The sequence below is a fragment of the Limulus polyphemus genome, unplaced genomic scaffold (assembly GCF_000517525.1).
Source record: "Limulus polyphemus unplaced genomic scaffold, Limulus_polyphemus-2.1.2 Scaffold103, whole genome shotgun sequence".
NCBI classification, from domain to species: Eukaryota; Metazoa; Arthropoda; class Merostomata; order Xiphosura; family Limulidae; genus Limulus; species Limulus polyphemus.
In genome coordinates this window covers 897,597-919,381 of record NW_013665713.1, presented here as the reverse complement: position 1 = coordinate 919,381, position 21,785 = coordinate 897,597, and the positions used below count along the sequence as shown (strand labels likewise).

The 21,785-nt window shown below is 31.2% G+C and overlaps 1 protein-coding gene across 3 annotated transcripts in view; it reads left to right on the top strand.

The window, feature by feature from the left end:
- The window catches only part of LOC106470307 (transmembrane and coiled-coil domain-containing protein 3-like), a 36,338-nt gene extending 14,990 nt beyond the window's left edge, over nucleotides 1-21,348 (top strand). For 2 of the 3 annotated variants that reach the window (XM_013930857.2, XM_022399730.1), the window contains exons 8-15: nucleotides 1,477-1,569; nucleotides 3,150-3,339; nucleotides 4,279-4,440; nucleotides 5,917-6,053; nucleotides 9,806-9,956; nucleotides 10,897-10,976; nucleotides 15,998-16,147; nucleotides 18,026-21,348. In XM_013930857.2, coding sequence (XP_013786311.2) covers nucleotides 1,477-1,569; nucleotides 3,150-3,339; nucleotides 4,279-4,440; nucleotides 5,917-6,053; nucleotides 9,806-9,956; nucleotides 10,897-10,976; nucleotides 15,998-16,147; nucleotides 18,026-18,130 — 1,068 coding nt within the window. In that variant the 3' untranslated portion in view covers nucleotides 18,131-21,348. Of the gene's footprint in view, nucleotides 1-1,476; nucleotides 1,570-3,149; nucleotides 3,340-4,278; nucleotides 4,441-5,916; nucleotides 6,054-9,805; nucleotides 9,957-10,896; nucleotides 10,977-15,997; nucleotides 16,148-18,025 lie in introns of those variants that run through there. The other variant, XM_022399740.1, reaches the window with a different exon arrangement.
- Nucleotides 21,349-21,785: the final 437 nt, after the last annotated feature.

The window sequence follows — 21,785 nt, the reverse complement described above, 5'->3', positions numbered from 1 at the left end:
ACCGATATTGACAAGCTAGAATATAAAATAAGAACCTCTTATCTTTTATATTTGCTAAGATATTGCTCATGTACTGAATCAAACACAATGGCCCCCTTCCACCTCTCCATTTTTGGAAATGCTCCATTATATACACTTACTTCTGTATATGACATGAATAACCAATCAAAAGCTCAGAATGGCCCCTAGTGTCTTTCTCAGCCAACTTAAATTGTTAGGATGGCTTCTTGTTCTTTCAAACCAAGATTTCCAGGAGGTAAGTTGTGTCTTTAGTCTGCTCGAAATTTCATATTTTTTTAGACTGAAACACAGCTTAGTTACTAAGCTTGATAAATTATAGTTGAATTCTATGATATTGATATAGTAATTTATGATTTTTTGGTTATTCAACTGAATATATATAAAACCTAAAACAAATTATTTCGTTTCATATCCTCCACATGTGAAATTTTTAAAGGCTTAGCAACCTACGTCAAGCAGCAACCAAGTACAAAGGATCATAACTAGAAGAGATAATTGTTTGCTTTACTTCTTTATTTACTGTTCTATATTTTAAGAAAAATAAGTTTAATAACTTATTTCTAAATAGCAATAATCTGTATACATATATAATGTATAATAATTGAAATGTGACTGTATTTTACAAAATACTAGTCTACTAAAATGCAACCAAGACAGGTCAGTTTTATGTTATTGGATATGTTAACATGAGTGCACATGTGCCTCATTATTGTAACTTCTGTGTCATTAGCCAGGCATGGCTGAAAGGTCAATATAATAATAAATATATATAAGTGTAATATCGTTATGAGATTTAAGCTATTTAATCTAAGTATTTATGTTTTTGTGTTATAATCTGTTGTCATTCTAGAATGAAAGAGGCATAATTTATATTTATTTCCTAATTCTTTATGGTTACGAGATCGCTCAAATCTATTGAACCTGTAGAGAGAATAGTTAGTGAAAATAAAAGATAAAATATTAGTTTTTTTTTCATAAGAAACATTTGATAACTATCTGGACATTATAAGGATTTTGCATTTGAAATTTGAAAATTTTCTGATGCATAAAAGTATTTTTAATCTTAAAATGAAAATTACTTTGCATGTTGGATAGGCAACAAGCAAAAAGAAAAAAAAGGCATGAGAAGAACATTGCTTTACAAACCTTTGATATTTTGTATATGAAAGCATTGTAATGTTCACTGATAATCTGAAAAAATTTCGTTAACATGCACTTACTGATTTAAAAGTTATAGCATGAAAACTATAACAAGCATAAAATGGTTATGATATAGTCCCAGGGATCGAGCCTGTGCTGAAAGAGTTGATATTAGCTTACCTGTCTTATGAACAACAAAAACTATAAATATTAATGTAATAAGACTGTAGTGTAAATGTTTAGTATGTATTTTGTTTAGCATGTTTGTTTCTCTAAAACAACTTATGTGTACTATTTTTTTATTACGTCATTCAGAGTTTAGTACAGTTGGAAACTCTTGGAGAATTTGGGGTCCTCTTTATTTTGTTTGTGGTTGGACTAGAGTTTTCTGTAGATAAAATAAAAAAGGTATGGGATTGAATAAAATTTCCTATCTATTTTTGTGTTTTAAACAAAGAAGTATTATCACTGTAAAATAATTAGTTAGCTAATTACTCAAAAGGAAAAGCTCAGTTGAGGTAGAAAAGAAAAAAATTGAAACTATTGGCAATTTGAAGAACAAAGTAATTGCCAAAGCATTACAGATTTTTTTTTTTTAATGAAGGAACTGGCTGTATGAAAAGTTAAAATTATTAAACACTAAACATGTTAATCTATACCAATTTATCATTTTCCCTGTTTTTTTCCAAACATCAGCAATATGTCTAATGTGTCAAATGGTAATAAACTGTTTAACTCTCTTATTACCAAAATGTGAGATAGACTAAATGACCAACATGATTTATATGCCTCTCTTGATCATTTTAAATAATATATTAGTGAAGCACGCAAAAAAATAATGTAATAATTAATTTCTTATAACAATAAAATTATAAGAATTTGACCTATTGCAAAAAACATTGCGTATGTATGTTGGTAATCAAATGGTTAATGTTTTTACTTATGAACCTTTTTTTCCTCACCAAAATGTGAATTTCAGTGAAGAAAAAATGATGTAAAGGCCTAAAGTATTCTTTAATTAACTACTTCCATTGCAGCAGACTGTTTTTTCTGAATTTGCAGCTCATCAGTGATTCTTGGAGGAGAAAAACAAATATACAAAGTAGGCCTCTTATAGTGGCAGGATGTAAGCTGTTTGTTTGGTTTCAGTGTATAGTCATTTGCTTACTACTAATAACCTAAGATACTGTACTTGTTTGGACAACATGTAACTAGTTTGCTGCAGTGTCAGTAAAGAATCAAAGAATAGATTAAGCCTGTTTGTGGTTCTTTCTTCATCAAAATTCACATTTTACTGAGGAAAATAAATTCACAAGTAAATAACCAGTTACTGTTCTGAATAATAACAGATAATTAATTGTGATGGTATGTCTCTTAGCTATACAAACACCTAAAGTATTTAAGGGTGTACTATTCTTTTGTGTTTCAAATTACTGACTTCTATAGTGCTGCTAATTGGGTGGAAATTTTGGTGAATTAGAATTTATCAGGTTAAGTTAATTTGCTATACAGTTACATTCAAATTCTGTTTATCTCTATGATCACTTTTTTGATGTTTATTCATTGTATCACCTAAATGTGCAACATGTGCTTTCTTAGTTTGCCAATACCATTTCAATGTAACCTTTTCATTCTCTCTGTAGTAATAAGATAAATTTTAGTCAATTATTTGGAAATGTATAACTGTTTTTAATACATTACTTAAAATCGAGTCAAGGAAGAAACTTGTATAAAATATATATTATTAATATTTTGTTTCTCAGGCATTTGAAATATTAATCTTTTAATAATTAAATAAAATATATATATTATTAATATTTTGTTTCTTGGGCATTTGAAATATTAATCTTTTAATAATTAAATAAAATATTATGGCATACAATGCACTAAATTAGAATATTTAGTGATTAAAGACTTTTCTACACCTTTTTTTTTCTTTCTTTTGCAGCAGCATGATTTTAAGTATGTTAATTTCTGGATTCTTTTAGCTATGGAGAGTTATTTTTGTCAGCACCATTATAATATCATTAATTTCCATTTGTCTGGGAGTCCTTGTTGCAGTGCTAGTAGACCTTCCAGTTAAGCAGTGTGGTTTCCTTGGTGCTTGTGTGTCTTTGTCAAGCACTCCCCTTGTGATCAAATTTCTTCATGCTGGAAAAGATAAAGTAGAAGGCCCAGGTGATATAGATTAATATTTTATTTACTGGTATGAACTGGATAAAGACTAGTTTTTTCATAACTTAATTTAGGATGGTACACATATAGTACATCATATGTTCATTAATCATTTATGAAATACTTTCAAAGTGGTACTTCAGTTTATGGTGAGAATTAACTACAAATAATCATTAATAACTTCCGATCAAGACTTGAAAAAAATTTGCACAATTTAAACTACATGTAGATTATATGTACACACACAATTTGGTTTTTATCATATTTAAAGCTAACAGTTTATCAATAAACTAGTCTATTTAGATGCATAAAATTACAATCTAATAAACTTAGACTTATTGTTAATACTAGGTACAGAACTCCTATTGATGTTAAAGTGGGTTTGACACAATTTGTCATAAAAGTGTGTAACATTAAATTGCCCTTCTAGGTAAAAAAGAAAACTGAGAAATTTAACAGCCTTTATTGATTCTTGTTTCTTTATCCTTGTCTTAGGGAAGTGTCCATTTAAAGTATAATGAAAGTTATTTGGTCATATACTCCTGATTTTGTATCTTGTATATGACCTTTTAAATTTAAATTTCTGGGGGATCTGCTATGTCTAATATAGCTTTAAGCTGTATATGTGTAAAAAAATTTAATCTTTCAGTGTTTAGATGACTTCACAGTTGTAAAGCTTTGTTTATGTTTCTTTGCTTTCACATGTGCATTAAGGTTCTCTGGTGAATCCTTTTGTAAAGTTGAATGTCAGATGTGCTTATATTATATATAAATGAATTTTGGCTTTGAGTCTAAATATGTTAGTGGAATGAGACCATTTTAAGAATGTAACAATTTAATACCACAAAACAAACTGACTGCCTGATTAACCAGATTTATGATATTGTAATTAAACAGTCAAGAGTTGTAGAATATTCAGATTCTTTGTTTCTGTGATAAAAGGCCAAGTGGAGATGGGATATGGCCCTCCACTGATGGGAATCCTAATTGTTCAAGATATGCTTCTTGGATTGCTGATTGCTCTTCTACCCATTCTTGCTAGTCATCGTAAAGAAGATTTGTCAGTTTTAGCATATTTTTTAGCCACCTTAAAAGTAATTGCAGGTATGCTGATTATTTATCGATTTAGTGAGTATTTAATAATAGGAAATAACTGAGCATTTATCAGAGTAAATATGTTCTAACAATATCAAGTATGTTGAATGTTTATCAAATCAAAATTGGTTTAAGAACATCAATTATACTGAATGTTTATCTGGTTAGAAATTATAAAGTAACAGCAATTATAACAAACTTAAGATTAATTTCTCAAGTTTAAAATGTTCCACTATTATAAACATTTTAAATGTTTGTTTGTTTTTTTGTATAGTAAACTTACTGAATACTTGTTAGGTTAAAATATTAGTGCTCTGAATGTACTGTAGATAGGTTAAAGAAGTTATGTGTTCCAGTATTAATAATAAACTGAACATTTTAAAAGTTATATGTTGTTGTTTTTTGTTGTGGATATACTAAGTATATGTGAACTTATGATGCTACAGAACTAAGAATATGTTGAATACATTTTAGTGTGAAAATTTTAAATTATTGTGAATATACTAACCAAGTTAATAAGTATATTCTGACATCTTATAAGTTACACAAGCTTGTATGTTGTGGTTATACTGAACATTTGTCAGATTAGAAACATTTTAGTATTGAAAAATTTGTTAGCCAGTTATCTGGTTAAAGATATTCTAGTAAAAACTGTACTGAACATTTTTCAACTTAATTAATAGCAGATATGTTAGAAATTTATTAAGTGCTCTTGTAATACAAATAAACATTTTAAAAATATTTTTTAATGATAAAGTCTGAATTATAATGCTCATGAAACTGAACTGTCTGTGCATCGTGTTTGTACCTTAACCTTCAGTAATGTGTGAATAATTATATTATCATTTTGTACTAATGCAAAAAAAAAACAAGTTCTAAGGTAATCTTCTGTACTGGCAAAAAAAGGCTATTTCATTTAAATCTATCATTTAATATATGAGTGTTTCAAATTTTTTACTGATTTCAGCTCATTAGAAAAGTATTAAATTTGGTTATAACTCTGAAAAATCTTTTTCCTTTTCATTGAAGCTGATTAAATATTATAAATTAAGTAACTTAAAACATCTATTTTGTTCAGAAATATTTGAACATTATTGTTTAGCTGCTAGCTTTATCAGCTTCATTGGTAGTTTGTGCAGTCTGAAGTTGACAGTATGAAATAATATGCAGTAACTCTAAACTCAGTTGGAACAGGTGATCAGTACACTGTTATGTGTACAAATTTGTAAACCTTAAACTTATTGTTTTTATAAATCTGTTCTCTATATTATGTCTTGGTGTAAGTGAAGTGACAAGTGACAAGTATTTTTTTAATTTTCAATAAAGTACTATTCTGCATGTGTCATTATTTCTTAAGCATTTGATATACAAGTTGTTATTACTACATAATGTATAAATCATGTATCACTAACTGAGTTGATATTTTAACTTCTAAAATTTTAATAACACAACTGTTTATTGAACTTTTTTGTCTCTTTTTTTTAGCCATCTGTGTTGTTTTAATCCTCAGTACATTTCTTGGACTGTTGCTTGTACGGCCTGCACTTTTGCACATCAGTAAATATATGAACAAGGAAACCCTTCTTCTGGGAGCTGTATCTTCTGCTTTTATTATGTTAATGGTAAGATTTAATCCAACAGTAATTGGTTAAGACCTATGTAGTTTCTTTGATTCAAGCATCTGTAATCCACAAGTTACTCTATGATAAGGAACATCAAAGAATAGCCTAATCAGTTTGATGAATGTCATGGACAAAAGGGTTGCAGTAGGGGGAAGAAACACCCTCACCTACCAATTAAATTCAGCTGACAAAAAGGCATTCTGCAACTTTGGGCTTTCGGGTTTTTGAAAAATATATTGAGAATCAAGAAACAAATTTTTCCTTTAGCTTGTATATTTTTATTTTTAAGGGATCTTTTATTATTTGCAATTGAGGATTTGAAAATCCAACTAGAATTAACTTGTACTGAATAGTAAGAATTTGTAAATACAAACTTTGCATTCCACTGTTATTTATAATTTTGAATTTTTGTCTTTTTTTTCTTTATTATTACTAAAAAATTGAAAACTAAACAACTACTGATAAGTCATTTGGTGTCATTCTTTAAATTTTACCTAATCATGTGGAGTTAGGTTTATGAAATCAAAAATGAAACCACTTGGCAAAAGAAAGCTTCATAGTTGTTTATCATGTTGCATTCTGTGTTACTTAGTCTTTCCCAACTTATGAAGTATTTATTTTTTATTAATATACTGAGTTAAGTCTCATGAATTTCATCTTTTCCCATGCAACTTTTATGTGAACTTCACAAAATATTCTATAAGTTACTGAACAACATTTTTCATGATATTTTTATACAAGAAAGAACTAATATAAGTCTGATTTTCCTGAATGATGATCAAATACCATTATAACATGATATGTGTCTAAAAGTTTCCACTTGTAAAAGTTTGACAAAACGAAAATATGTGTACATAATGCTTGAAAGACCCAACTTGAACTAAATGGTGTATTTGAAAGATAGAAAATTGTTTTTTTTTTCTTAAAACTTTCCACGCACATTTATTATGTTTCAACAATACTATTTATATTTATAAGGTAGTTACCCAAAAAAATTATATAAAAAAATGTACTTAAAGCAAAAATTCAATGAATCATGAGACCTGGATATCTATTTCAGTTTGCATGCATCACATTTTGTAGAACTATGCATTCATGACGATAATTCTCATTCATTTTGTATGTGAAAGGTTGCAAGTTGTGATTAGAATTAGTCATTTGTTTATTTTTCATTTTTCATAATGTGGTTGTATTGCCACTTGTCACAGAATAAAGGTTTTCATGATCCCAGTTCGTGCAGTTTTTAGTTTTAGATTTTCTATGCAGACCCAAATATGATATTGTAATTGGATTACAAAATAAAAAAATAACTTTCATTAACTAATAAAATGCAAATAATAACCAATCAAGAATTGTAGGTCTGAGTAATATTAGCAATCATCAACTCATGTAAATTAATTGCAGAGAACTTACACAAGTTTAAGACTGTTATTATTGAATTATTTCACAGTGATAAATAAAGAAGGATTTTTGTATCAAATTTGGCTAATTGAAATATTGGACATATTTGTGTGTGTGTGTGTGTAATTTAATAATTGTTTATGTAATCAGTTGATTACTGGCTTATTTTCTTAGCAAGCTAAGTTGGATCTTTTATCCTGGCCTGATTCAGAAATACACATTTTTTTAATTGAAGTATTACTTGTTTTTAATTGCCTCTATTTTAGTAATGAGCAGTTGGTTTTAGTGTTATTTTAGGGTCAAACTTGGCTTAATGGTTATCGTTTCATGCTACATGTTTTAGGATTGAACCACAGTACTCTCGGTTAAAAGTAGCCATATAGGTGGTTGGTACAACTGAGTGGTTACCCTCCATCTGGTAGGCAGTTCTAAGTAAGGTATGGTTATACCTGAACTGCAGAGATTCTCTGATCTCATCGTATAGTCCATTTGTTACATAAGATGTTATTAAGACTGAAACTTCCAATTTTTAGTTAATTGAATATATCTACCATCTTTATGTTTAAGAGGAATTAAATCTAATAAGTATTTTTGTTTGTAGAATTATAAATAAACTGTTTTTGCATTAAAATACTTTTTTGTGAGTTTTCAGCCCTCTTACTGGAGCCTTCATCGTGCAACAATGTACTGAGCAATACAAATTTATTTATATATGGATCATTGCTTTAAAACAGGTGTCTAGCCAACAATTACAACAGTAACTGACATCTGGTATTAATGTCATTAACAATGTATAAGTTATGATGAATACAGAATTAACAGTCACAGATTTAAGCCTTTACATAAATTGATAATCAAAACCTTGTTCTTTGTAACTATATAACAATACAAAAATCTTGTACACATTATTGCTTAACAATATTTAAGATAAAGCAGTTACTTAAATATAACAAACATAAAGAAAATACAGTTATAGGTATTATTTAGAAAAATATAGTGTTCATACTTTAAATAATACATTATTATATGGTCTAACCTGTCTCAACTACTAATAAACCACAACCTGATAATCACAACAAAAGGAAAAAATATTTCTTCCTTATATACAGGCCTAGGGGAAAAATTTTGTAGGATAATGAATAAACTTAATATCACCATAGTTTTCTTAAGTTCTCCTACACTACAGTCTTATAAAGATTAAATCCCTAGTTCTCAGTCTTCTCACAAAGAATGTGGTTTATGGCATGCAGTGTGAGTGTAATAAACAATGCTTTGAAGAAATACAATGCCTGTTACAGATAGAATTCAAAAAACACCAAAGGGATATTAAGAACTGTGCTACAAATACTTCAGCTATATCTTTTCATGTTCAGTAAAATTACCTTATAATAGACTTAAAAAATGCAAGAATAATACAGACAAGAGAACACCAAATGGAGAAAAATCAGAGAAGCTATTGTGAACCACCAGTGGGTATTAATCAAAAGAATGGCCAATAACTTCTCAATACTGCATGGGCTCCACTTAGCAAAGATGTAAAAGATATTATTTGTCCTGGTATTGATGTAAAATCAAATGTTAATGTTTACAATGTATAATTTGAAGTATGAACAATTTATTTTTCTGTATAATACCAGTAATTGGATTTTCCTTATGGTTATTGTATTCAGGTAATTGATTTATCTTAAATATTGTTATGCAATAGTATGTATAAGATCTTTATACTGTAACACAGTTACAAACACCGAGGTTTTTGATTATTCAATTTATGTAAAGGCTTAAATCTTTGATTGTTAATTCTGTATTCATCATAGTCTATATATGGTTAATGACTTTAATACCAGATGTCAGTTTTTGTAATGATTGTTGCCTAGACAACTGTGTTAAAGCAATTTTCCACAGATAAATGAATTTGTATTACTCATTACATTGTTGTCTAGTCCAATCAAGGCTCTGTTAAGAGGGTGAAAAGTTCCTAAACAAAAGAAAGGTATTTTAATGTAGAGAACAGTCCTTGCATAATTCTACTTATTAGTTTACTTACATTATGTACCTAAAAAACAATTCTTTCCATAGTGGAATGATAAAAACTATTTTCTAAAAACATTGTTACCTAGGTGCCCACACTATGAATATGGAAAACGTGATTCCCAATTACTATTTTGAAAAAGTTGATGTTTATTTTTAACAGAAGGTTGCAGAACTATGAGTATACATTTAGTAGTTTATATCTAAGTGTAAAATCCAGAGAACTCTAAGTTAGGATTTTTAAAAGTTTACATTTAGGAATTGCACCATATTGAAAAATGATCCAAGATAGTTGTTAGAAAACAAGTTATCATTGTTTTTAGGTCACAGACACATTCAAAATATCTATGGAGTTGGGATGTTTCATATCTGGTGTTGTTCTTACCTCACTGTCACATCCTCTGGTGGAAGAAATAATCACCATTGTTCAACCTGTGAGAGACATTTTTGCATGTTTGTTTTTTGCTACAGTTGGTAAGTTATGTTATGTAGATTAAAGTAATTTTTCTAGAAATTGATTTCTTAATATATTTTTGTGAGGTAAACTATACAAGATTTCCAATTAATTACTTCATAATTAATGAAAAGGGAGGTTTTAATAAAGACTTAGCAATGATTAAAAATTTGTTTACAATGATATATTTGTATTCTTTGATAGATTGTTTAGGCAGAGTATTCATGATGAATAAACTGAAATGGACAGCAACTGTCTGTTGTAAAAAACACAAGTGTGGAGGACGACTTTTTGAAAGACAGAAGACTCAGGACATCGTTGTCCATTCCAGTTTACTCATCACGATATATTTGTATTTTTCTAGTTTCTGTTATTACCAGTTTTAAAAAGAACTGTAATAATTATAACAATAAATGGTGTAGCACTCTAACTGTTCTAATATTTACAGTAGACAAGCTCCTTCTCGTGTAAATCTTTTTTATTGTTTTTTTTAGTAGCTCAGTTTGGTTAATAGATGTATCAATGTACTTGAAATAGTCGATGTACAACAATTCAATCATAATTTGATGAATGATATGTGTGCTGTTGAGTGAATCTGAAAGAGCAAGTGAAATGAATTTTATATCTTCAAAAAGATTTTTTTCTTGAGCCTTTTTTGGTGTGTACTAAAAATAACTTTATTCATAACCTATCTGTGTAACCACTGGCACTCATTATTCTTACTAACCAAAGTGTTATTTGACCTATTCTATAATATCTTTGCTTTTACTGAAATGAAATAGTGCTTTTTAAATCTAGGAGTTCCTTTATTTTCTGTCTTGCATGTATCATTACTAATTTTTTACTGATTTTTTGTAAATAACATGTATTTTTCTTCAAATCTTGTATATTCTCTTCCTTGCATATAGTTAATGCTTGTGATACTAATAGATGGACCTTCCTAATTCATGTATATTTCAGGACTACATATCTTTCCATCCTTCTTAATCTATACTGCCTCAATTATTTGTTATTTTACGATAGCAGTAGTTCTTGTGAAGGTAAGGCCCTACATCATTAATATTTAAAATTATTGATTTTTCTTATTTTTTTCTTTATTTCATACTTTAGACCATGTTTTGTTCTTTGGTTTATACTCAGTTTTAGTCCAATCAACAAACGAGTAATATTGTATTTCTACAATTAAAAATACTATTTTCTTGACAGTATTGTTTGTATTAAACTTAATGCATTTTATTTCACAAGCTAATAAATCTATTTATAACTTAACTTTTTAAGTAAATTGCTGTCTATCATGGTTTGAATCCACTATGGTACTAAAACTAGCAGAGCGGTAAACAGTATCAGGTTATTTGATTAGAAACTTTAATATGAAATATTATACATATCTGTAGAAAAACAGTCTTGGAATAAAACTTAATTGCATTTATAACAAATTACAAAAATACCACTTAAATATCAATTAACGTAGTTGGTTTAGAAGTATGTGTTATTTTCAATATAATATCTTACCTCATGTATAACAGCTTTTCTTGACGTATACTGCCCTGTACATGCAAAATTTTTGCTTGCCACTAGCCTTGTACTCCCACCTATTTTCACGTGTTTTCAAATGAGGCTTGATAGCATGCAAATTAGAATGTGTCACCAGTAGGAGTGTGACACAACTCCTACACATCTGACTTCCTCTATGCAGCTTAGCTCAACTTCATTACTCGATTGGTACTCGTGGTGTTTAGACGTGTTTTTTGGAGAGCTTAGTTCTTTTTATAGTTTCTTACACTTCACATCTCTAATTTTTCGTTTCTACGTGCTAATATTACGGGTCTTTAATAATTTCTTTAGTTCAAACTGTGTGGATTTTTTCTTATTTCCACTCCTAGTTATCATGAATTCAGAGTTTAATATTACTACTGCTTGTTGTACAGCAATTACCCTTATTTCATCTACAATTGCTTCAGGTCCACAGTTATCGGCAGAAGACATTACAGACTTGGTCCACTTTCAGGCTTAGATTTGCCTGCAGATTAACCTGTCATGGGTACTTGAACAAAAGGACAATGATTTTGACAGTCTGTTTTCTCCCCCATCCTATGCCACAAAGTCATGCTTAGCTCCAGTGGATAAGCCCAGGCCTCCTCCTCCTTTCCTGGAGTTTATCAACCAGGTTTGTTATGTTTTGTTCTTGTTTATTGTTTCTTTTGATTCCTCTAAGCCCTTTTACATGAGCCACCTTCAGCCCAATATTTTTTTCTCCCCCTCACAAGATATTGGGGTTCATGCCAATAGGTTTGAGGACAAATTACATTCTGAGGTCAGTATGCCTCAACCTCCATGTAATATGGAAGCCCATGATTTAGCATATCATCAGTCTGACTTTTCATTTTTGGATTCACAGCAGTTGAATTATCTTCTCCTTTGTGGGGTTTGGATCCCAATACTTTGGTCACATTTTCCCAATCTCAATTCTCCCATATTTGCTTCATCTTATCCTCCCTCCTTTTCCCTTTCCTCTGTTCACTTTTTGTCTGCGGCCCTTCATCATTCCTCTGAGAGGTTTTTGGTGGACACTTGTGTCCCTATTTTTTCCACTCTGGCACTATTGTCCTTTTCTGCTCTGTCCCTCCAAACATGGCTTCTCTGTTGTTGGGATCTTTTGGATCGGGACAGCCTTTTGTTCAGTGTGTTTATCCCCAACCTCCTTATGGGATTTGCATATGGCTCCCTTTTTAAGGCAAGATGTTTTTATGACCTTCCTGACTCATTAGAATCCAGAATCAAGTCCGCCTGTTTGCACACCTCTTTTTTTCATTGGCTTCCTGTTTATCTCAACCTCCTCCTGAGCCTATTTCTGTGTCTCATCCCCCTCCTTGTTCTCCTTTACCAGTTTATACTTCAGGGGTCTCCTAGGTCAACCATCTGTTTTTGTTTTTTTTCATTGACGACTTTAGTGCCCCTGGCTGTCACAGTGACTATGTAGTAGGTACAGGTCTGGTGGGAGCCAGGCTTTTGCATTTTATCACTGTGTGGGGATTTTTCACCACAGACCCTTGGGTTCTGTGGATTCTCTCCAAAGGGCTCATTCTTTGTTTTCTTCCCCTGTCCCCTCAACCCATTTTCTTCCCCCTCCTCAAGATCGCATTTCCAACCAGCGTCTGCCTAAGGTGGTTCTTGACCTTCACAAGGATAATGTGGAATGGGTGGATCCTTCTCATCCAGGTTTTTATTCCCATTTGTTTGTTGTCCCTAAGAAGACTGGGGACTGGCACCCCATCATTGATCATTCTTCGTTCAACCGCTTCCTCAACCTTCCTCGATTCACCATGAAGTCATACCTATCTTTTCAATGGGTTTTCACTTCTGGTCTGTGGATGATGAAGGTAAATGTTTTGAATGCTTACCTCCACATTCCCATCTCTCCAGCATCCCAGGATTTTCTTTTTCTTTGTTTTGTTCATTGGGGTTGCATCTACCTGATCCAGGTTCTTATGTTCAGACTGGCTTCAGCTCCCTATGTTTTTTGTTTGGGTGGTCAAGACTTTTGGCCATCTTCTTCATTCCAGGAGCCTTCATTTCCATTATTACATGCTTCTAGCTCCTTTGCATGCCACCTCTTCCCTTCACACTCAGTTTCTTTTTCCTCGAGAAGCTGCACAGGTAGGTTGATTGATCAAGGTGGAGAAGTTCTTCCTCTCCCCCACTTAATTCCTTGTTAATTTTGGAATATTTTTCGATTCCTGTTTCAGTTGGGTCCAACTTTCTCTCCTTCACCTGGATCTGTTTTGCTTCTGGTTCAGACCATTTCTTCCTCTCTTCTTCAATTGTGCAAGAGGTTCTATCTCTTTCAGGAATGTGGGCTTCTTTGGAGGCCTTCATTCCCCTTGGTCGAGCCCATTTGTGACCTCTTCAGTGGGCTTTACAAAATCAGTGGAACCTTGTTTGGGATCCATTGGACACCCCTATCTAACTCCCTCCTTCCCTGCATATGGACTTTGCCTGGTGATTGAATTGAGACAACACCACAGTGGGTGTTCTTCTTCCTTCTCATCATCCAGAGGTACACCTTTTCATGGATGTTTCTCTTTCAGGTTGGGGTACGTATCTGGAATGCAGGAGTGTTAGGATGTTGATCTGTAGTAGAGTCATATCTGCATATCAAGCTCTTAGAGCTGCTTGCTGTTAATTGAGCTTTGGGTTATTTCAAGCCCTCTTGGTTGCTCCACTTTTGCTGGCACAGCCGTGATTTTCACTTCCGTGCCTACTCATACTGACACCTCCTCTTCCCCTCTTACCTATCCTTCTTAGACAACCTCATTTGGGTGCACTAAATTGTTCCCTTCCCATGCTCTATCCTTTGTCTGGTCCCTTACCAGATGGGCTGGACTATCCTCGATAGTTGCTTCCCTAATTTCCCATTCATTGTTCCCTTCCTCCATGTCAGTTTACCAACATAACTAGTTATGGTGCTCGACTTGCAATCTGAGGGTTGCAGGTTTGAATACCGATCCCACCAAACATGCTTGCCTGGGAGCATTATAATGTGATGGTCAATCCCACTATTCATTGGTAAAAGAGTAGCTCTAGTCTTTCACTGCTACATTAGGGAAAGCTAACACAGATAGCCCTTGTGTAGCTTTGCTCGAAATTCATAACAAACCAAATCCTCTTCCTACCATAGGCTGGGTATTCATATCACAGTGCAGTTGATGTTGGTTGAGGTAGGATTCCCCATTACAGTCCACTATGACCTGGCCATTGTATACCACGGGTCCCTTAATTTAATTTATGTGGTTTCCTTTGTGATTCCACTCTTATTGCGACATATCAATTTCATGGATGAAAAGTATACCTGCCTCAGAAGTGGTGCAATCTCCCATGGGTGTGTTTTACATACTCTTTATTCACACACCCCAATAGAGCTCATCTAGGTTATGTTACACCAGTCCCTCCATCAGGTCAGTGTGGGGTTCTAGCTGTTATGTGACAGGAGGTAAGACATCATATAGGAAGTTAACGTTTTCCTACACTGAAAATGTAATTACGATATATTCTTATCTCCTTTCACACTTTCCACCTTTCTTCTCCACTTCCTGTGTCTTTTTCTTTTTATGTTGCTCAAAGTGAAGTTGAGCTAAGTTGCATGAAGGGAGACAGCTGTGCTAGGAGTTGTGTCCCACTCCTATTGGTGGAAGGTTGTCATGTGCTAATTTGCATGCTATCATACAGCTGCTTCACATGAAGGTAGATGGGAGTATCAAGTTTAGTCACGATCAAAAATTTGTGCATATATAGAGGGCAGACAAGTCAAGAAAACCTGTTATATGAGTGGAGTTTCGAATCTATCTTTGATCAATAGTTTGAAAAAATGTTCATATTCATTAATAACCTAGTGGTTACACTGGTATTATGGTTAGTTTCTTTATGAACACAGAGTTGTTCTCTAATGTTTATGAATCACTGGGACATTTTTGTAGTGTTTGATATTAAAAATGGGAATTTTCCCCTATAAAATATATAACTATTTATACATGCATTTCCATGGTTAAAAAACTGATTTTTATTTCTGAAATTTGCTGTTTTTACATTTTTAATAACAATAACTCAGTATATAATTAAGATATAATTATGTTACTCTACCAATTACACTTTAGTGGGGTTGAAAACTTTAATCAAGTTCAAGTGACCAAAGTACAATTTGATACGAGATTTTTAAATTGGATTTTATTTCATTAATTAAATATTTTAATAAGCACTAGAGAAGGGAAGAAGGAGTAATAATGATAATATAGATTTGTATGATTATGGGATGAAGTTTTCTATTACATTTTATTATTTTTTTTACATTTAATTCCAATATAAGCTGCTTAGCTGTTTATTATATTTAAATTAAGTAATGGTAAATAATGAATAGAAGTCAGACTATTGGAGAACTATGTTCTAAGCTAGAAAGTTTCATTAATATTACATTGAAAATAGATATTTTTCAATACAATTTTGAAAATTTGTGATTATGACTGTAAAAACATTATACTGTTATCTCAGAAGTAATTCATTTTCTCAGTTTTGCAGTAGTTTTCTTGTTTTGAGAATACTACTTCGTCGCCGAGGATGGGCCATAATATGTCTGGTTTCAGTAGGACTCGCTCAAGTCAGTGAGTTTTCTTTTGTACTTGGAAGCCGAGCTCGACGATTGGGCTTAATCTCTAGAGAGGTAATTAAGAGTTATGTCTTCTTTTTTTTTACATCATTACATTTCAACATAACTTACAGACAGCTGTGTTACTGGGAATAAACTGATGTAATCACATTTCTTAGCTACTTAAGTGAGCCTTATGTTAGCACTCAGTCAACATTTACATTTGTACACAGTAAACTAGAGAACATAGTCATATAGAACATAAAATATGTTTTTTTTTATATGAAAACTATATTTGCTCTAATACCACTATTGTTCTATTTCAGTGGACTAATTTCAGTAGTAAATCACAATAGAGATGACATCATTTAACATGTTAAGATATATGTAGGCCACTCTGAAGATCAGTGCAGTTCGGAGGAAGGTTTTTTTAATCTGTGTTATGTTTATTAGCGAAATGTACCATAATTTGGTGATTATCGTTGGTCTTTATTTAAAGAATGTGTCATTAACAACCTAAAATGACCCACCACATCACAAAATAGTATAATGGGATGGAAATACAGTTTCAATAGTCATGCCGTGCTCCTAAGTCATGCTGTAACACAGCAGGTATAAGGAATATAACATAACCTAAGTTAGAATGATCTGTTGTAAAATACAGAACTGATACTCACAGACATTGTTGTTTGTGTAGATGTGTTAGTGTGCATTAAATTTCAACTCTATGCTCTAAAGAGAGGCAGCTGGCACGGGATCTGTTGAGGGGTCCAGCAGTGGGATATTCCAGAGCTCACTAGAAATGTATACTACGTAATGAGCTAAAATGGATACTGCTTTTTCATGGATTCGTGAAGAAATTTTTCACCTAATTCTCTTTTATGAAAAATCAGCAAAAGTTAATAAATAGAATGAATATTACTAACCCTGGGGCCTAGGCTGGCTCTCAACGCCCCTGCTGAAAATTACAAAAACCAATGTGTGATTTTGTGTTCATGGCTAACCCGTCTAATATGATCTGGTAAAGTAAACTTCAAATAAAAAAAAGTGTCAAAATAATATACTTCATAATATGTGACTTCAAAAGTTAATTCAATATATCCTTAAATTGCATAACTCAAGAAGTCTTGAGAAAATGTTTAAAAGGTTTTAAAAAAATGAAATTTTATTGGTGCTGTTACATAAGTTCCAAAATGGCTCTTTGTGAAAGTTAAAGTTACAGTCATTGAGTTAAATTTTTAAATGTTTTTTGTTATGACTACTTAAGGATTATAAAGCCAACTTCAAATCAGTATAATAGTCCACTAAAATGGTTAATATGTCAGATGTGACAATTCATCATGTGTTAGTTCTTTTTCAAGGAACAAATGTTGCTACTGTCTTGAGTTTGGCTAGTATAGTATTAAATCTAATTCTTTATACAATAGTAATGGTAACTTAAAGCAACAGTATAGAATAAATAGACCAAGGACTAATTATTGAAAAATATGAATTAAATTAAAAACATTCCTTGTTTGACTACGAGGCCAGGTGTGCTGCACCACTTGCACCTGCGTAAGTTCACCACTCTGTCTAAACCATTTACCCATAGGAAATCAAATATTTTGTCAATATCATTGTCATTTTCGATTATTCTGGGTTTTGAAGCATGTTTCAAAATTAAAAGTTAGATGCTTAAAACTATGCATAATATTTCAATATTAAGATGAAAATGTTTACTGTGTGCTATCAGTTAATGAGCAATACACTTTCCACAGTACCATCTCTTTATGGTGTTCTCATAATTAAACTGTTGTAAAATATACTATTTTTTGTTTGTTTTTCATTTAGAAAAATAAGGTATTTTTCCCTTTAATTAGTGATGTAGTTCTCAGTGAAATAAATATTTTCTTTGACATATCCCTAGAAAAACTTTCAAGTGATAAATATATATCTGCATTCTCTTATTTCCAGGAATACTTACTTCTGATCAGTGTTACCACGCTAAGCCTACTGTTGTCCCCAGTAATGTGGAAGCTGACAATATGGCTTGTTGAGACGTGGAATAAACAAAAGTGACCAACTTTTCTAGACATATATAACATAGCACTTCTGGGTGTACCACTAAGTATTGCATACATACTATTTCACAAACTCACAGTCTGTTTTTTCAGTTTTAGAATTGTGATATGCATGTCACGTAACATTTTAACATATTATGATGGAAAAGTGTATCAAGGATGATCAATCTAGTGTTGAGTGAAACTTATTTTTACTGCTTCTGTTGTCAAACTATATATTCTAAGTGAGTCTTTTAATTTATTAAAATCTAATGTTATTAAATTAAGAATTTTATACATGCTGTTTTTAAATAACTATTATTTTTAATTGTATCACATTATACGATATAATAGTAATGTAAAGTTCTGTTTTTGTAAGTTTAGGCAGTGTGTTCAACATGTGGACTGAGTCTTCTATGGACTTCTGCTGATTCTGAGATGATGTTTTGGGCTTCAAGCTAATCTGTCATCAGGTCAAGCTTAGTGAAAGACTCAGCATGGAACCCAAAGTCTAGTTTCAGGACCATGAAAAAAAAGGCACAAGAAGTCTATAGAAAACTCAATTTAAATGTAAAGGCTGATGTTTTAACCAAGGGCATTTAGGCTATTTTTTATGAATATTTTAAATATTCTAATGAATATAAGTGTAAGTGTTTGTAATGTGTACCATAAGCGTTTGTTTAAATAAAGAGTTGTGTATATTTTTTTTAAGATAATGTATATTCTTAACATTTTATTTTTTGACAGAAGAAATCATGATGTGTGAAAATGGTAAAAAAAATCTTTTATCTTTATAAACCATTTTCTACTTGAGAACTGTCAATTATGAAAACTATTGTAATGTGCAAAAATAAATGAATTAATTGTAAAGACAAGAAACATCAAGATCTCATAGAAACAGAATGTTAGCTGGTTTGTAGCTATGGCAGAATAATGTTGATGTAAGTCATTGGAGGCTTGTGCTTCTTTCAAAAGGAATTTTTTTATGACAGGGATTAGAATTTGTTGCTCAATGGAATTACCAGTTTGATGATTAATTTGTGTTTCTGACATCACCTTTAATCTGGTTAAAAGTTTTTTTAATCAGTCAAAATTTTATCTTTGAATGAGCCTTTAATTATTTCTGATATTTTTTACCAAATGTTGAATGACTTTTAATTTAGCTTTCAGACTGTTTTAACTTTATGGTGCAATATTGTACAATGTTTGGGGGAAAATGTGCTGAAATAGGGCTTAAGTTATTGAAAAATTGGATGAATTTCATGTAATGTTTCTTTTGAAATATTAACAAAAAAACAGCAGTAATTATAGAAAGATAGTTAAATAAGATAATTGTGATTTTGTTTTTGTTTTTCATTATAAAAATAGAATACTTTAAATTTTCTGATATCAGTTGTTTTAGAACAATATTTATTGATAGAAAAAATCAGTCAAAAATGGGATTTGAAAGATAGAACATACACAAGAGTCAAGGTTTCACCAGACTTAACCTGGCATCATCATGATGTTACTGGGTTAACTATAGATAAACATTGACATCTGTATATGTATTTCCTTTCCTATCCCATTTTTAGCTGTTTTGTGTTTTACTCATTTTCAAAATGTTATATGATATATCCAGAATTTCAAATATGTCTATTTGTATTAATTTATTTATACATTAATCTATAAATTCTGTAATAAACAGACATGTAAAGGTTATGTGGGTAGTGAAATAGACATAATATTTTGTAAGATTTTTATAGTTGTTCCCATAAATTGTGTTTAAAAAAATATTCATAAGATTATTTTGACAATAGAATCAGTTTTAAAAGCTAGCTATTGTAATGATTGTGTAGTTGTTGTACATACAATTGTTAGAAGTTAATTATTCTAATGGTTGTATGGTTTGTGCTACAATGCATGTTTAAAAGACTACATATTATAAAGGTTATACAGCTGGAGCTGTATACACAGTTTGTGACATAAGTGCATTGGTAAAAAGTTCAGCTTTATAGATTATAATGTGGTTCAATAGATGTATCTTAACAATTATGTGTTATGCAGGTTTATTGTTGATGCAATATGTGAAATTCTTTTAAAAGAAAAATTTATAAACATAACACAAAAGTTAAATAATTAACCTTGTAAGAAAAGCTAATATTTTGTTTCCCAAAAAAAATCTTAATTATCTTGTTTGTTCCCTTTGTTAAGTGAGTTTCTTAAGCATTTCTTTATTATCATTGATATACAAAATGTATTTTGAAATGGTATTTTTTAAAACTTGTCCTACTTTGTACTAATTTTAGAGGTTCATGTTCCAAGCTGGATGTGCTTGTTACTTCAACTTGAAATAACAAAATGGCCATTGTGTTACTATGTGTATGGAAGGTGATCAAACTTACAAAGTCATAGTTTACAATTACTAAAGAAACACATATCCAAAACTTTTACTGTGCTTTAAAATCATGTAAACTCCACTGACAAGTGTTAACTTCATGGTTCTTTTGTTAACATTCTGTTTAATCCATGTTCATGTCAGAGTACAGATACTTTGGTAATTTAGTTATTTTTTTAAAAGCATCATGATCATGAGGAGTATTATAATTCTGCTGAATGTTGAAAATGGTAAAATAATCTATCAGAGTTACGATTTCAATACTTATCATGTGCATTACCTTGCTCTTAATTACATAAGACCTTATATTACACAATCTTTTTAAACAAGAAGGTTTATACTGGTTTATTTGTTCATAGAGGGTTTCATGAGTTTAAAAAATGTACAATATGATTTTTTTTAATTCTGGTTTTACATATTTTGCATCTTCATATTGTTTATAATGTGAAATCTGTGAAATTTCCTTGTATTTGTTTTTAACCATTTCTATAAGGAACCTAGTTGTCATGCACGTGGTCTACTGAAGAAGTTTTTTAAATAATTTTATTTCAAAAAATGGCCATGATTGTAGAAATGTTTGATGTTTTAAATATACCATTATTAATGAGTGAAGTTTTTAACATATTTCACCTAAGAAGTTGCTACACCACCTTGAAACTACTGAGATAAAGCATATTCAGTATTATTTCATATCTTAATAGTACAGCCAATAATGATGTGCAAACTAAACAATCTTAATAACTACTGTAAATACATTTGATCATAGGATTACCTGAAGTTACAAGAACATCAAGTGATATAAAAATACTTGTTGTCCAGGCTAGATTAATTTAATTCTAAATTTACAGTAGGATTGTGTTTGTTACAGATTTTTTGATAATTTATGTATAGTTTATTAATAAAAAAAGTTAAGGCCCGGCATGGCCAGGTGGTTAGGGCGCTCGATTCACAATATTAGGGTCGCGGGTTCGAATCCTCGTCACACCAAACATGCTCACCCTTTCAGCCGTGGGGGTATTGTAATGTGATGGTCAATCCCACTATTCGATGGTAAAAGAGTAGCCCAAGAGTTGGTGGTGGGTGGTGATGACTAGCTGCCTTCCCTCTAGTCTTACACTGCTAAATTAGGGACGGCTAGTGCAGATAGCCCTCGTGTAGCTTTGCGCGAAATTCAAAACAAACAAAGAAAAGTTAAATATCAGCATAAAATACATAATATATAAGTATTCAGAATGAAATGTAGTGTTGCAGTTTCAGTTATTAACCCTCAAATTACTGACTTAAATAGATACTGTTC